At 37.6% G+C, this 17751-nt stretch overlaps 1 protein-coding gene across 1 annotated transcript in view; it reads right to left on the bottom strand.

Moving 5' to 3' along the window:
* The window catches only part of EPB41L1 (erythrocyte membrane protein band 4.1 like 1), a gene marked incomplete in the record, with an annotated part of 2183009 nt that overhangs the window by 337967 nt on the left and 1827291 nt on the right, over positions 1 to 17751 (bottom strand). The window contains 1 exon segment of the mRNA XM_044090111.1: positions 4939 to 5118. Within this exon segment, the coding sequence (XP_043946046.1) occupies positions 4939 to 5118 (180 nt within the window).

Below are 17751 nucleotides of genomic sequence, written 5' to 3'. Positions count from 1 at the left end.
TTATGTTTATCTTAGTCTGTTGTAATAGAAGAAAGCACTATCCTGTCTCAGGAACTAGCACCTCTCTCTATCCTTTAACAACTGGACAAAAACAAACAAAAGTGCTTACCAGGAGAACATATACTGCAGATAAACATGACAAACATAAGAGAAAAAAACACACATTCTGCTTAATTCAGCCTGGCATAACCACATTTCACAGACATTCACTTTAGCCTGGAACTACCCACGGCTTCACACCTTCATTGAAAGGGGAATGAAATTAGGTAGCAGTAGTAGTAGTTGTTTCATGCTGTAGGGTACTGAAGAAATGGGATCTTGAGGCAAGACTACAAGTGATCTATCTGACCAACAACCTATTTATAAACCTACAAATCTCTTGCTGATGAAGTAAAGCTATGTTCATTTAACTGTTTCTCCTAAGTTCAGAACCACATGTTATCCCTACTGGCCAGTGCCTGTGTGCCCTTCAGTCCCCAACCCTAGTTCCAGCTCTAGTGTAATGCAATGTCTTCTGTAATGACACATTTTTATTTGAAGCATCTGTGTACTCTACTGTACCAGAAAAATCTTTACTTACATCTACCCCATTCTGGACTTTTTCTACCAGTAGGCCAGATACCTTTGATTTCCATTATCACACCAAATCAATATTATGTAAACAATGCTCAATGATATCTACTTTTCTTTAAGTCAGACTGCTTCCACAATTCACCTATTTACTCTTCACTTACACCACATCATACTGCAGATTCTATTATTTTATAATAAATGCAGGATTCAGCTCAGTTTATTAGGTAAATTACAACTTTTCTTACATAAGATACATGGTGAATGTATTTACTGCCGATTACCCAATATGCAATGCCCCTTTTCCTGTAACTCTATACATGCATTGAGCCAATGTACTTTGTAGTATAAGCATACTGCACTGTGTATCTACTTTACTATGTCAGACATTGTGAACTGTATATCAGAACTGTAGCTAAGGCAGGGCAAAGGGGCTGACTGCTCCAGGCACAAAGTGTTAGTAGGTGTGATTGGCTATCCAAGATCGATCCAGCTATCCTGATCACCCAAGTGCATACTGGCCTTTAAAAACCGATACTGCATTTGCAGTCAAACCTGAGCACTGTAGCACTGTGTTACGGTCTAAACTGTAGTAACTGCTTGCTAAATTTGTAGCAATCAGTTTGTTACAGTTTAGAAAAAAAAATTTGTTTCTTTTTTTAAACCAAAACCTGAGTACTGTAAAACTCCATGCAGAATAAAAACTGGAGAAACTGCTTGCTACAATTTAAAAGAAAACAAGATTTATTTATTTTTTATACTAAAAACCTAAGCACTCTAGCACTCCATGCAGGGTATAAACTGCAGCAACTGCTAGCTACATTTGTTGCAAGCAGTTTGCTACATTTAAACGAAAACAAAGATTTCTTTCTTTCTTTCTTTCTTTCTTTTTTAACTAAAACCCTGAGTGCTACAGGGCTCCATGAAGGGGTATAATCTGTAGAAACTGTTTGTAGCAAACAGTTGCTATAGTTTAAAAGAAAAAAATCTTTCTTTTTTTTTTCTTCAAGTAAGTAAAATCTGAGGAAGGACATTCGGGGCAGGGTGCAGAAATGGGTCCTAATTGGCTCTTGCATTTCAAAAGCACCAGGTACAGATATAGGACCTTTATTTATTTATTTAGTTATTTTTTGCACATGTCTTCAGGAGGGGTGGGGTGGGATGCAGTACTTAAATTTGCTGGTTTGCTCCAGGTACCAGATCACAAACCTGTTTTTTTATCTTCTCAGTCCTGATAATAAGAAATACCACATCAGGGAATTGCTTCAGGCACTGAATGAGCCAGGTATACTTCTGTTGCATATACAAATACAATTACAAATGCAAGTTAATGAAGTTCTTCAGAAAAATATAACAGCCCAGTGATACATAACCAATACAGACAGGCTCATACTACATTTCATATATCAGAACTAAAAAAAGAAAAACATTTAAAAACAAAAAGGATACTACTGTATGGAAAATGGCTAAACTGACTAAATATCAGACTTCCAGAAAATTAAGAATAGTTTAAGTAAAGACAAGGCATCACGATCAAAGGAAGTCTTACTGCCATTGTACTAGGTCCTCATCGGGCTGAAACTGAGTACAGTGCTCCCTTCTGCATATACCTAACCAGGCACGTACACCAACTGGAGTGACCCCAGAGGTTTCTCACTAAAAAATACAATGCATAAGACACGTGTCTTATGCAGATTAACTAAAGGCCCTATCCTTTTACTCTGTCTCATATCGGTTTCTTGAGAGGGGGTTATGCCTGACCTACAAGCGATTCTCTGATCCAGCCCTGATGAAAATGTTACACATTTGCAAGACAAATTATACAAGGGTTATGCTTTCCATGGACCTCAACGTTATTTGTAACTCTAACAGATCTTCCTGGAGAGATACAGTCGGATCCCAAAGGCTTCCTCATCTATGGAATAAACTTCCCAGATTCATGAAACAAAGCCTGTCCCTCACTCTTTTCAAAATGAATTTGCATAAATGCATAAAATCACTCCTAGGACAGTGCCCATGACCTTGATGGACAGAGGCAGTCTGTAAAAGGAATCAGGGCTCCAGCACCCAAATACCCACTACCCTGATGTTGCTCCATCATTGTCATATTCTAAGTATTGCTGGATAGGCTTGCAAAGGCTCTTGTGCCATTAGCCTAGTAATCACTTATGGACTTATGCAACAACACATTTAGAACTGAATAGTTCATACTGGCAAACAATAATAAACTCCATGGTTTATAATGTGCTTGCATGATTAACAATTGTTCGTATCTTGCATGAAAAAAAAAACTGTTTATATAAAAAGTGTGGATCAAATGTACACAACTATTATGAAATTCTCCTGGAATTATTACTGTTAATTTGTGAGGAAACCAAAGCATGGCAGAAATAGGAAACTTGTCCCATCAAATCGAAGGCATGGCAATTTCAGCACTTTAGCCTGCCCGGTTAATACAGCCATGGAGCTGTGACACACATTTACCACTCAATCTGTAGCATTTATTTTAAACACTATAATACACTTTAGCTTTGAATTAAACTAATGATCATAGAAAAAGTTAAACTCACAAGCAATAGCAGAGGCTCACCAGCAGATGGCAGCTGGTGCACAGCTTTACTATTCTGAAAGTAGTGATTTTTTTTTTTTTTTAAGATGGCTGTTTTGCATCTACTTATAGGCTAAAACCATACCTCTCAAGTGTACCTCATTACAAGGAACGTACCTCATTTGGGGTCTTAAAAAGTTCATGTTCCTCAAAGTTCCTCAATGTTCCACATTAAAAGACACTGTCACACATTCAGTGTTGGGAATTTTTTTAAGTGAAATCCATGGTAAATAGAAATGCATCATATTAATTCATTAAAAGATCTTCTTTATAAGTAAAACCAGCATATTTTAACCATCCTATAGCCTTCCTAGTTGAAGTTGTTAGTAAGCCATTAGTATGTGTTCCACATTTTGCCCATTTGTTCCACATTATGAGGGCTAGTGTTCCTCATTTTGGAGATGGAAGGTTGAGAGCTAGCCTAAAACTGAAGCAAGTGCATTAATTAACAGCAGGCAAAACTGCTATTATATTCCAGTAGGATGACATTTGAAAATAATGTTTCAATCAGTTCCATCATTACACACATTCTGTGATTTTACACTCACACACACACACACACACACACACACACACACACACACACACACACACACACACACACACGCGCACATACACACACGCACACCAGCATATTAGCAAACACTGGTGCATAATCCTGTTTGCATATTGATCTTGAGAAAATATTAAAATTATTACAGTGCTGCAGAGTTGCAGTGTCCCCTCTGATTATCACATAAATCTACAGTATCACAGTAATGAAACACATTTAGCTTCAGCTACAAATCACAAATTCACCATCAGCCTTTATGAAGTTCCCAATGCCAAACAAATGTTACTCCGTGAGATATGTACATATGTACATATACACACACACACACACACACACACACATATATATATATATATATAAAATATATTTTATATATATATATATATATATATATATATATATATATATATATATACACATACATACACATACATACACGCACACACACACACACACACACACATATATATACATATATATATATATATATATATATATATATATATATATATATATATGGATCTACTTTACATGGTGGACATTTCACAAAGCCGAAGACCATATGGCCGAGACCATATGATCAACTTTTGAAATGTCGATCATGTAAAAAATAAAGAAAAAACACAACAATCACTAACCTAAACATTGCTAGCAGGGGGGCAAGCCCCCCTGGACCCCCCCCTCATGGGGGCTCCACCCACCACACCCCGAAACTTAAATATACCAACTCCAAGATCGCACTACAGTGCGGAAGATGGAAATCTTTCCATTCTGCACTGTATGGAGATACCCATTCCGCATGTTCGACATTTCAAAAGTCGAACATATGGTTTCAGCCATATGGTCTTCAGCTTTCTGAAATGTCGACCATGTGAAGAGGACCCATATATAGACACACACACATATATATAATGATATATATATATATATATATTATTTATTATATACACATACACACACTCACACACACGTATATACTGAATGTACATCTCACATCTTACGCTAAGCTGTAGAAAAACCTATAAATTAGCAAAGTAACATGTACTGTGAGCTTAGAGGCTATGAAAAGATTTGCATTCAAAGTTTCTGATGCAACACCTCTTGACAATGTAAACAATCCTAGCAAAGTTGTTGAAAACTGAGTACGCACACACACACAAACACAAACAGAAAAAACTTGCATAAATAAGAAATAGACATAGCTAACCTTGGTCTTTTCTGGGGTACCTTTCGGAGTCTCTTCATACTTTGGTGATGAAGATGCAGGTGACGAAGGCAGCCTCTTTTCTCTGTGAACCAGCTTGCTGTTGGGTTCCTTCAGTGCTCTCTTTAATTCATTGATACTTGCCTGATGTTTCAACAACATGTCTTCTGACTTGTCTAAGAACTTACCAAAAACATACAAAAAGCAGGTTATTTAGGAAGGCTTAGGCACAGATATGTTATAGGTTACATTGCATGCAACATAATATTCTTGATAACAGTTGGAGATTTTTTCTCCAGCACATTCTGGTAGTACCTTCTTCACGATATGACTTTCATTACTACAGATGCATTCATCCATCCATCTGCCACTTGCCTCCAGCATGAATGTGCCAAACATCTGAATGCTATTTGTTGATGTTAGAACTGCTTTTTGGCAGCAAACACTGAATGAATAATACATGCATAGCGGTTGTAGCACATCCTACTTAACATGATCCTGTCCATTTCACTTGCATGCATATGTTACCTGCCTGCACTACCTCTAGAAAGTCTTAAACCTGATCACTTTTCTGCAATGCATTCAAAGGGAATTGTAGAAATTCATGTTGTACTTCATGTCTCACAAATGAGAACACCAACATTAAACATTTCTGCAAAGCAGCTATCAAACTAATCTGTATATAATGAAAATGGGGAGGACACGTACCTTCTACTCTCATTTTGAAATGCTTCACTACAGTTTTGATTTTATGATATTTTCCAAAAACAATGACATCATCCAACAGAGACACTTACTTCTGACAGACAGAGTAGAAACTCAGCAAAAGCAAAATGAAATAAATATCAGATCATGCTGCACAGTTAGAGGAACTAATAATCACTGACCGGACAGAAGAGCGTTTGTAAGTCTGAATGAGTATTATGCACTGCAGAGCTATGAAGTCACTTATCTAACACAACAGACAGTTGGTGGAGGTATACTTCACTTCTGTGTATTTGTGCTGCTGTAATAAACATTCTAAACCATAATGTTCTCTATGCTACAGCCATCCATTAAGAGGGACACAAAGCACTGCTGTGACATAAATAAAATTTATCTCAACAGAATAATGCATCCCCATTTGTCTGTTAACCACATGTGCAACTTTTTTTTTGGGGGGGGGGGGTGTCAACTCAGGATCACGATCACATTGACTTGCACAAATGTATATAGGTTGCAGTGGAGACAAGGGAACCATATCAAGAACCAGGAAATGAACCTTTTGAGCAGCTCATAATGATCCACAGCAGTTGTAAACAGCACATACAGGCTCTCTATATTCACAGACATGACTTCTCATCCAAATAGCCAGGCTCTCTACAGTCACGGATTGGACTTCTCATGTAAATAGCCAGGCTCTCTACAGTCACAGATATGACTTGTCATGCTCTTGTAGTCTAGTTTTCCTGCAGACTCCCTTCCTTGTATTGCTTAACTTTAGTATAGTTATCAGGCAGTGGCAAGACCTGAAGATCTGACTCACAGAGAGATCATTAATGGCAGCAGTGAGTCTGCACCTAGTCAGCGAAAGTATGCAATAAACTCTGATAGAGTGGTTACTTATAAGGGGGAAGGATCCACCACATTACACACGCACTCAGGTCATTGGACCAGAAGTACCAATATGACTCAGTCATTGTCAATGTGGGAGCAAATGGCCTGAGATGAACTTCCCTAGACTATATGAAGAGAGACATCACGGAGCTCTCAGAATATGTGTCTCAGCCTGTAACAGCCTAGCATTGAGTAGCATTTTACCTTCTCCAAGGATGATGCTAACTTTAATAATTGGCTTAGTTTCTGGTGTCATTCTAAGGGGGTGCAATATTTATCAGCATGGAAGGAGGAGGTCATCAGACCACACTGCTTTGCCAGGAATGGTCTGCACCTCTCCCCTCTAGGCTTTCAAATATTAGCTAAAACTTTGTCTTTCCCCATAGTGCCTTTTTTAGGCAATGCCAAACTGAAAGTACTTCCGACATAGCAAATCAAAATCAAGAAAATCTAAAGGCATTACTGCCCAATGCTGGGAGTCTACACAAAAAATTCCACTCCCTAGAAGCTCTCTTCACCCTAGAGAATGCTGACATCTGTGCGGTCACTGAGACATGGTTTAAAGCTGCGGACAGCACACCAACAGTGCAAGGTTATAATGCCTTTCACACATTTATACTAGCTACTACACAGACAGGGACTAAAGGTGGAGGTGTCTTGATTTACATCAAAAATAAACATACTTCAATGCTGGTCAAACAGGACAATACATTGGAGCTGCTCCATATTCAAATCACCATAGGCAAAATCCAATACCACTTCCTTGCAAGCTGTAGGTCCCCTTCTATGACCCAGGAAACCCATACCATGTATTTAAACTTACTGGAAATACTCACCATCTAACCAAATACCATATTCATGAGTGACTTTAATTACCCCACTATTAACTGGGAATCCTACACAACACCAAACCTATCACAGATATTCTTGGATTTTGTAAACACAGACTCTCTAGACCAGATTGTCAAAACACCAACCACGGGTGCAACCGCACTGGATCTGGTCCTCACTAATATGGGAGAATGCTGCCCACCCCCTACTATAATGCCATCTCTGGTAAGTGCAGACAACAAAATGGACTCCTTTGAAGTAAAACTACCTGGACCCCCTGCTAAACCTGGAATATTCAGTAACTACTCTAAGGCTAACTTCCTGCTACTAAGTGATATCCTGGCAAAATTTCAAGCACCCATAAATGCTGAGAACACTGCTGCCTATGCAAAACTGTTCACAAGAACCCTGTACAAATATGTTAATAGCTGCAGAAGCAGCTGTACCCACCAGGAAGAAATACAAAACTAACTCCAAAAACAAGCCACCCTGTTAAAATCACAAAATCAATGGGCTGTATAAGAGAAGGAAGAAAGTTAAGGCAAAAATTAGAAGGTGCATCATCCAGCAGGATAAAAGCACTCTCGTCAAACTAAACAAACAAATCAGAGGACAAATAAAATTAACTTGGCCTCCCAGGCCAAGGACAACCACATAGCATTCTTTAGCTATGTCCACAACCTCAAAGGCAATACACAATTGTGTGCAGAGTTCATTGTAAGTGGAGCCACATATACTGAGCCAAAAGACATAGCAAACCTACTGGCTGATAAATTCAGCTCCAACTTTACCCCTCTCTCCCCCTCAACCTTCCCTCAGGAAATACCATCAAATATAACTCTCCCCTGCTATCACTAGAGAACAGATCCTTAATGCTCCCTCAAAGGACAAAAACACTGCATCAATGGGCCCAAGCAATATCCCAGGATGCCTTCTAAATAGCATGAAACATGACCTGTCAGGCCCTCCGGAATTGCTATTTAACTGTAGCCTCCAAACAGGCTTCATGCCTCATGAATGGAGAACAGCAACAGTCATCCCTCTGCACAAAGGTGGACCATCTACAGACCCTGAAAACTACACATACGTTTCACTAGTCTTACAAGTAAAGCCATGGAAATGATCAATAGTGATATAGTAAACCTCCAGACACTGGACTCAACCAAGTTTATTTTCGTCGAAGGTGGGTCATGCCTACTCAACCTGGTGGACTTCTTTGAGAAGGTCACCTAAGCAATGCCTGACAGCAAAATGGTTCACACTGCGTAAGGCATATGACATAATACTCCACTCGGGCATTGTTGACAAATTCAAGAGGTTAGGTACAAACCCATATGTCACCCGGTAGATAGCCAACTAGCTCACAAACAGGACCCAGGAAGTTAGAATTCAGGAGTCCACCTCTACAAAGTGGACAGTCACAAGTAGAGTCTCTCAGGGATTTGTCCATGGACCGCTCCTTTTTGGCATTTACTTCTCTGAAATCAAGGCCAATGTCAACAGTCTCTGGTTGACTAAATTTGCAGATGATTGCAAATTAGGAGCTGTCATTGTATCCCACACTGACACAAATGTTCTGCAGGAAGGGCTAACACAGACAAACAACTGGTGTCAGAGCCATGGACTTAAATTAAATTCTAAGAAATGCATCCTTTGGGAAGTTCCATCCCTGGTAACTATCACATTGACAACACAACCCATAGACTTGACCCAGTAGTCAGGGACTTAGGGACACACAGACAGTAATCTAGCCTTTCCCCATCACGTGTCTACAGTAGTAAGGAAAATCCTTCTATTTTACCCAACTTATAAACAAAGGTATAGCATCTAAGTCTAAGGAAGTCATTGTTCCACTGTATTCGGCATTCATCAGACCTGTCACTGAGCACAATGCCCCCTTTGGCATGTACCTAACCAGGCATATCCAACAACTGGAACGTCCATAAGAGATTCTTCACTAAAAGAATACAGGGCCTAAGTAAAATGTCGTATGCAGACCTCCTCAAGGCCCTAGCCCTGTATTCTGTCTCCTACAGGCTTTTGAGGGGAGATCTATGGCTGGCATACATGGTATTGTCAGACCCCACTCTGATGTACCTCCTGCATATCCACAAAACAAACAGCAGCAGAATCTCCCATTCTAAAGACTTAAACCTTGCCTATGATATACATAGGACCTGCTGGAGAGACAGGTACGCATCCCAGAGAGTAGCCCGTCTCTGGAACAGGCTCCCCATCCATGTGAAGCAGAGTTCCTCCATAACTCAATTTAAGTGCAACTTGGACAGTTGGATGGGGAAAAGGAAATTCATCCCTAGTTTGCCACCTATGGTCTATAATGGACAGAGGCAACCTGTAAATCGTTCATCTCCCAGGCCTCTGCTTGTAAATGTTTCATCTTCCAAACCCCTGCTTACACTTATCAAGGGTATCAGAACTTGTCAGAGAACTGGGATGCATGGCTAGGCTTAAAAAGGCCCTTGTGATTGTTAGCCTATTAAAACACCTATGAACCTATGAACATAGAAACCCTGAATCTCCTAGCAAGAACTGCTCATGCAGCCTAGGAAAGGTACTACTGCTGTTCTGTTAACACTCTGTGCAAAAGTGCCTTAAAAACTGGGGATGAGATATGCTTAGTATGCATTTTTCTGGGGTCTATATTATGTTGTTGAAAGCTGTTTACACCGAATACGACAGCATTGATCCGTAAACAGCAAAAACCCACTAACATGAACGGCCAGGTCAGCGATTTATTTCTAAGGAAAAACATTGCTTGTGCCCTTTACTCCACTGTAGTGTGATCTTGGAATAGGTATATTTAGTTGGGGGGGGGGGGTGAAGCCCCCCCAGTTTGTAGGGATTTAGATGGTGTGTCTTGTTTGGCTGGTCTGCTGATTTTTTTCCCTGGGAAAAAAAATAACTGACCTGGCCATTCGCGTTAGTGGATTTTTGCTGTTTATGAGTCGATGTTGTCGTATTCACTGTAAACAGCTTCCGATAACATAATATAGACTCTTTTTTTCTGACATTAGAATTGTACTTACATTTTCTAACCACCCTACACTGCTGATGAGCTCTAATCTTGTGCTAGAGCATTAAAAGCGGTCAATGGCCACCACAGAAGAGTGGTAGGAAGCTGCTAACTGTTAGGACACTTCATTAGCCTTTAAAAAAAAACTTAATAAATGTAGCACTTTACAGCTTTTACTTCACACTACTTGGTATTTTTCTGCAGTGGATGCTCACTGTGTTGCAGCAGTTAAGTATAAATCTTTCAAAGCTATAAAACGATTTGCACTTCTACACAATTTTCTTTAACATTAGTAGGACATGGGAGCAGGTAAACCTCTATGCTCTACAAAGAACTATGATCAGATCTCTGATCCTAATCCATTTATCTCCTCCGACCAGGGATGTCAGCATTTACCTTTTGAGTTTCACTTTCCAAGTAAATTATTAACTTCTCATATACATAACCTGGTGATACCCGTTCATAATTCTTTATATCTAACAAAATATGGAACACGAGGCAACTTCATCATCTGCACAATTCTTTGTACTGTTACTGCATCATCCTATTCTCTTACCTTTCCAAGTTCTGTAGGTAGAGGAATTGTCAGTTTAAACTGAACTATGCAGACATGTGTATGTGTTAAAGAACACGCATGGTTTAAACATAAATGAAAATAAAATCATCAAATGAAGGTTTAAACAAGTTTACTACTGTGAACGCAGCTGGTTCAGTGATTCAGAAAGGCAAAATCTACTGATATAACTAAAGAGAATGGGGGAGGGGGATTAGAGAGAAAATTAATGAAAGCAAGGTACCAAAGTGGTACACACAAAAATTTTAAATATGAAATACGATAGGTCAAAGGGGTGGCAGACAGAAATAAAACACAGGGATATTGTGTGCTTAGCAAAGAGGAACTGGAGGATGTATGCCTCATAGTCCCTATATGAAGCATGACAAATTGATCTGGTATCTAGTGCTGATGGCCAATGGAGCAGTTCTTCAAACCAGAACAGGAAAAGAGGTCAGCAGACACGTGGTGAAATCATAATGGCAGGAATTTGCTTATGTTTGTTAACCAGGATACTCTAACTATGTATAGGTTGTTTTCAGCGGAGGCCCAGAGGAAATTCTAGTATATAAAGACTTAAACAGGTAAAGAGAAACAATACACAGTTTAAAGTCAGAAGAAATAGCAATGCCAAGTACATATTTAGAAATTTGTTTAGAACATTTAACAGCAGTGTATCATATGCAGTTAGACTAGTCAGGGTCATCTTTTACTACAACTAGTTATGCACATTAAAGACCACTGGTTACATAGTAATCATCAGAGCACATAAGTCTGGCATCTACAGGTCTACTTATTGAGTAGGTGGTAATGGAGAACTTGTTTAAAGTTATATTTTTTTTGGAATTCGATGACTGGGTCAAAGAAGGCTGTTCTAAAGCTTAGATAAACTGACAGCAAATGTAAAGTTATTACACAGGTTATGAGATTTATACGTTAGGGTCAGGTTTTGCTTAATAGTGGGCAGATTATAGGAAGGCATGTACCAGTCTGTTGCAGAGTCCAAGTAGAGGTATTTCTCAGGGAGGTAAAGTCAGTTAAGTGTTTTTACAGCCTGATAGCATAATGTTTTTCTTCAGTCTTGCAACCGATGCAGAATGGTAAAGAAGGAGGATGCATTTCAGCAGGCTAGGAAGTAACATGTCTAAGCAGTTGTTAAATGAATTAAATCAAATCGTGAATTGTTTGGCTCAATAAAGCTGTCCCAAGTATGAAGATCAAACTTTAAGGAAGAGTCTACAGTGATACTTAGAGATTTGATTGGCCAGACTTCTATGAGGGAACTGTAATTTCAGTAGACTTTGAACTTTTCTTTATTAGTACAGGCAGTGTTAAAGAGCACAGCTTTATATTTTTTTATACTTAGGTGGAGGCTAGAGGTTTTCAGCCATTGTGTCCAAGTTATTTTAGAGTCGCTGAGTGACTTTTGTAATACATAGTGGCACAGGGAATGTTGCAGAGATATGTCTGTGCTTTATCTCCACTGCTAGGCCATCTGATTCTAGCAATCCTTTTACTCGCCTACAAATTTATGTCAAAAGTGGGACAGGCCACAATAATCAAATGTAAAATACAGCCAAGAAACCACAGAACGTAAAAGCAGGACTCAAAGTTAAGAGGTGGTCACACAAAGCATGTTAGACTAGTTGGTTGGGAGACTGTTTCATGGATTAGCAACAAAACCTAAGATTAGACAATCAAAACACCCAAAAGAAAGTGACACCAAGGCAGAATTCAGTATTTTATGGTGGAACTAAGAGAAGAACAGAAGTATGTAGATGAATAACCAAACCATGTCAGATATAATAAGATTAAAAGCTAAACTCTGTACACTTCGACATATTTCCAGAAAATACAAAACTGTCAAGTAACAAAGATGATATAAAAGTCTTCTTGACATGCCTTATGTGGGTGACCTTGGGTTGTTTGGCCCCAGGATCAGTGGATTCTGTAAACTGTTCCTGGTGACCTTGGGATGTGTATGGCCCCAGTATCAGTGGATTCTATATATGGTTCCTGATGTCCTTGGGATGTGTTTGGTCCCAGGATCAGACGATTCTATATATGGTTCCTGGCTTATCACAGAAAACCCTGCTAACCTACAGCAGTCTGTCTGTAGAAATACACAAGTCTTAAGAGTGGTTAAATGCTGAGACCCTTGCTAGATATGCAACTCCCAAACGACAAACTAAGAACCAGGAACCAACGATACAAGACAAGATCCAAGCCTAGGAACTCAGTCTCCACAGAATACCAAAATCTTCAATAAAATTTATTTAGCGCTTTCGTCAAAGCATATAAAAACTGGGACAGGCCCTCCCTCGGAGGTCAGAAAGGATACGCAATCAACAGCATCAAGGAAATTACAGGCCTAAACAGAACCAATGGGGTGTGGGTTTTCAACGGCAACAACAACATCAGGGTACGAGGAGACAACATCAGAGATGGAATTAGTATTCAATTTCGGACTTACAAGTGATGTTGAAACGGACTTTCAGTTGGACTATCCAGTTTGTATTTCCAATTCTAAAGGAGACTTTATGTTATATAATTTTTCATCCACATTGTTGGATGTAAATGCAGCTAACTTGTTTAGTAAAGGTTTCAATTTTGTCATAGATGAACGTTCGAGTCACTGATCTCATTTTAGATTTAAAACTCTTACTTCGTAAACTTAATTTCAAATTACTGTTTAACAGTAGTGCCATAGAAGATAGCAGAAATGTTTTAAGAAAAAGCAACCCACCTCTTATCAACTGTTTACTGTTATTTGAAAAAATGTGCGAGTTTGATTTTAGAGCACTATTGAACTGTAGTTCAAATGTCAGTTCAAAGAATTTGTCTTAACATGAAAGAGCCCTGTTATGCAGACTTTGTAATGATAAAACTTTACGGATTATGAAGCACGATAAGGGGGTGGGGTGGTGGTGATAACTAAACAAGATTATTCTATCAAAATGAATGTGTTATTATTAGATGGACGTGTATACCATGAAGTTTTCTGTAATATGGTCAACATTTCTTGCAAAATGATAGATTTGATGCTAAAGGATATCGTTGATCAATGGGAGATTAATGTTGACCTAGCTGAGTTCTTGACCACCAGATACCACAGGGTACAGAGTATTTTCAGGATTCCGAAGATACACAAGGACCTTTACAACCGCCAGTGAGACTGACAGTCAGTGCAAGGGCCTCTAAAATTCATTGTTTGGGAAAATATATAGACACTGTGCTAAAGGATGTTCTTAAAGGTGAAGAACATATTTGTGTTGATTCCTGGCACTTTTTGGAAAAATTTAATAATTTAGAATATGTTGATACAACCTCCTTTCTAACTGTTGACATTGTCGATTTATTTAATGTAATACCCCCACACACACTGGGAATGGAGTGGTTTGAAGAATTTTTGTATGATACCAAGCAATTTAGCAATGAACAAGTAGGTGTATTAGTGACGCTTATGGAAATTAATTTAAAAAAAAAATGTGTTTTTTTCGAGGGCCAGTTTTTTTTTTTTTTACAGAAAACTGGTATTGCAATGGGGGCCATTTGTGCCCCCATTTTCGCTAACATCATTAAGGTAATGTGGGAAAGAAATTTCTTTTCACTTCCCCTTTCAAGCACTGTTGGAAATTTTATTTGTATTACATAGATGATTTGTTTTTTTCTTTGGTGTGGGGATAGTGATGAACATGATAAATTTTTGACTTACATTAACAACAGTACCGAATTTTTGTGGTTTTCTTACTCACATAATACTAGTAAGATAAACTGCTTCAATGTGGAAATTCGGAAAGATCTTAACAGCAAAAAGTTTGTGAGTAATTTATATAGGAAACCGACTTACAGCAATGGTTTGCTTCACTATCAGAGTAGTCACCCTGAACATGTCAAAAGAGGTGTAGAAAAAGGCTAATTCATTAGACTTGCATGGATGGTCAGTACCGATACAGATTTTCAAGCACAGTGTGCTATTTTAATTGACATGTTCAGGGCAAGAGATTATTCCACAGAAATTGTTGAAAAGACGTATTTAGAGATTAAGACTAGAAGGGAGAATGGGAATATCATACCTTTACTGGGTATACATAGGCCCAGATTGGCTAGGAGTTCAGGTGGTGGACAACAGGAGGTTATGAGGGAATACACATGTTCACTTATTACCATATTTTCCGTAGATCATAATAATAAAATTTATGAAATTTTGTTAAAGAATTGGCAGATCTTGTATGGGCAGGACATTATCCTGGAAAGATTGGGACCTAAACCTAATACTGTGTTCAATCAAGAATTTGATGGAAAAGACAGGCAGGGAGGCGCTATACACTGGGATCAGGGGAACCAGAAAGTGTGAGTTCTGTACCCAGTGTAAGTTCGTGTTGAACATTGAAAAAGTAAGATAAACAACATTTTTATCAGGCCTAATGTGAGATTTTCTTGTAATTCAAAGGGGGTGGTTTATGCCGCTTTATGCACAAAGTGTAGTGGGTATTATATAGGGAAGACTAGAAGGAGGCTGAAAGAGAGAATTTATGAGCATGTGAGGGATTTAACCAATTTCAACATCAACAATGCTTTACACAAACGTACAAATAAATCCAGCCCACAAATTCAGATTTGTGGTGATTGAATGGGTGAATATAGACGTTAGAGGTGGACCATGGGAAGATTTGCTTGAATTTAAAGAATTATGTTGGCAAGTCAGGTTAAATGCTTCAGTCTTCCCTGGTCTTAATGATGCTATCAGTATTGGAAGCCTTTTGAGGCTTCAATCTTTTTTTTTTTTTTTTTCAATAATAAATCTTTATTATTTTCCAATTGTTAATACAATAATACACAAAGCAAAAAAAACGAAAAGGAAAACAGTATCTAAAAGAAACTTATAACAACAATGCTACAATATATATACATTATATACATGAATGCTTCCAACAGTTAAATAAGATCATTATACACTGAAATAAAATTCTGGAAAAGAGTATTAAAAGATCTGGTATCAATATACAGGCTTATTAATACGGACTTCCAACTTAAGTATGTACTTCCAGGGGATAACTGGATTCGGAAAATTAAGCCAACACAATATTAAAGATTTGTTCCCAGATTTTCGGATTATTTATATTTTTCTTATGATCTTTGATTAATAATTTATGTGCTAGAATATGTTTTATCGCTACATTTTTAAAGTTTTCCCATGAAATCTGGGATGGATTCAACCAATTTGTAGCTATATAAAGCTTCATTAATAAGAAAATATTTATAAGTGTGATCATTTGGGATCTGTCCAAGTTGTTTGGCGGGATACGTAGAATCATAAATTCCCAAGAAAGTGTGGAATGCTGATAACCCATTTTTTGTAATTGAATTTTTAAAGAGTTCCAAAGTTTAAATATACATTTACAGCTCCAGAACATGTGTACAAGGTCAGCTGTTTGATCAATACAATATGGACATTTAGGTGAATTTTTGGAATTAAATTTATACAGACTGAGATGAGTGTAATAGGCATTATTAAATATCATCAATTGCGTAAATAATAACTTTTGGAGAGATACTGATTTTAAAGTTAGGTTAATTGCTTTTAATATTTTATTATCATCAATCAATGCTATTTTATCCTTCCAGTATTTTGACAAGAGTATTTGTTTTTTATATTTCAAGTCTTTTACCAGATTATATGTAGACGTTATATATTTAGAGTCCTGCATAAGAGTTTGCCATAAATTTGAACAATTAGTTAAATCTTCTTCCTTAATTCTGAAATCATTAAAATAACTTATGGAAAGATCCTTTAATTGTCTCATTATAATTAAATAAGATTTAGGAAGGCTCATCTCTTTTAACGTGTCTTGTATTGAGATACCAAGAAAAGGGTATAAATCAAGCACAGTTAGATTAACTATAACTGGAAATTTTTTAAGATCTATCAATTGATTATTGATTTTCAAATTCGGATTCTTGTGAAAGGGTTGGAAAGTCATCATATATTGCAAGAGATTTAAAGATTGAAACAAATTTTGTAACGATATTATGTATACTCTAATGTGAGGCTTCAATCTTAATTATATAAATGGTTCGTGTTCCTTGTTACATTGTTGGAGTGCCCTCTAGTGGTAAAACACTGGAATTTTTTTAAATGTTTAACTTGTCAATGTGGTTAGCTCACTTGTTTACAGTGTTATTAGTACTGATGTTATATTGGCTGAGAAAGTCGTGCTTTTTAGGATTTGTATTTAAATGTAATGTTGTAAGTGTTTTTCATATTCTGAAGAAGTCAATTGTTATACACTTTGATGAAAGCACTAAATAAACTTTATTGAAGATTTTGGTATTCATGGAGACTGAGATCCTAGGCTTGGATCTTGTCTTGTAACTGCCAAAGAAGCACACTGAAAAAGTTCTGTACTTTTCCCTTCAAACCAGCTGAAGAACATGAATGATTTCTTTCTGCAAATGAAAAAAATGGTCTTAATAAAATCTGACTTAACTGTCTAGCTCACAAGTAATAAAAAACAAGAAGACTGAAGTGCTAACAAGATCATTTAAAAAATGACTGTGGAAGAGTTACCATTATGGCAGACTGGCATAGCTGTCAATCAAAAAGCAATGTTCAAAGACGAGAGTTGAAATTTTACTACCTGAAGATTTTCTATAGGCATGGAAGATGATTCAAACCATTTAGGACCTTTTAAGTTTCACAGGATCATGACCTCTTGGACATAGTTTTTAAATATGACCTACACATGTAGGACTTCGTGATCTTTTTTGAAAGCTATGCAATATTAAGTATTTGACAGTG

This window comes from Protopterus annectens, chromosome 12.part0, assembly GCF_019279795.1.
Source record: "Protopterus annectens isolate FY-2018-M chromosome 12.part0, PAN1.0, whole genome shotgun sequence".
NCBI lineage: Eukaryota > Metazoa > Chordata > Ceratodontiformes > Protopteridae > Protopterus > Protopterus annectens.
This window is presented reverse-complemented; position numbering and strand designations above follow the sequence as displayed.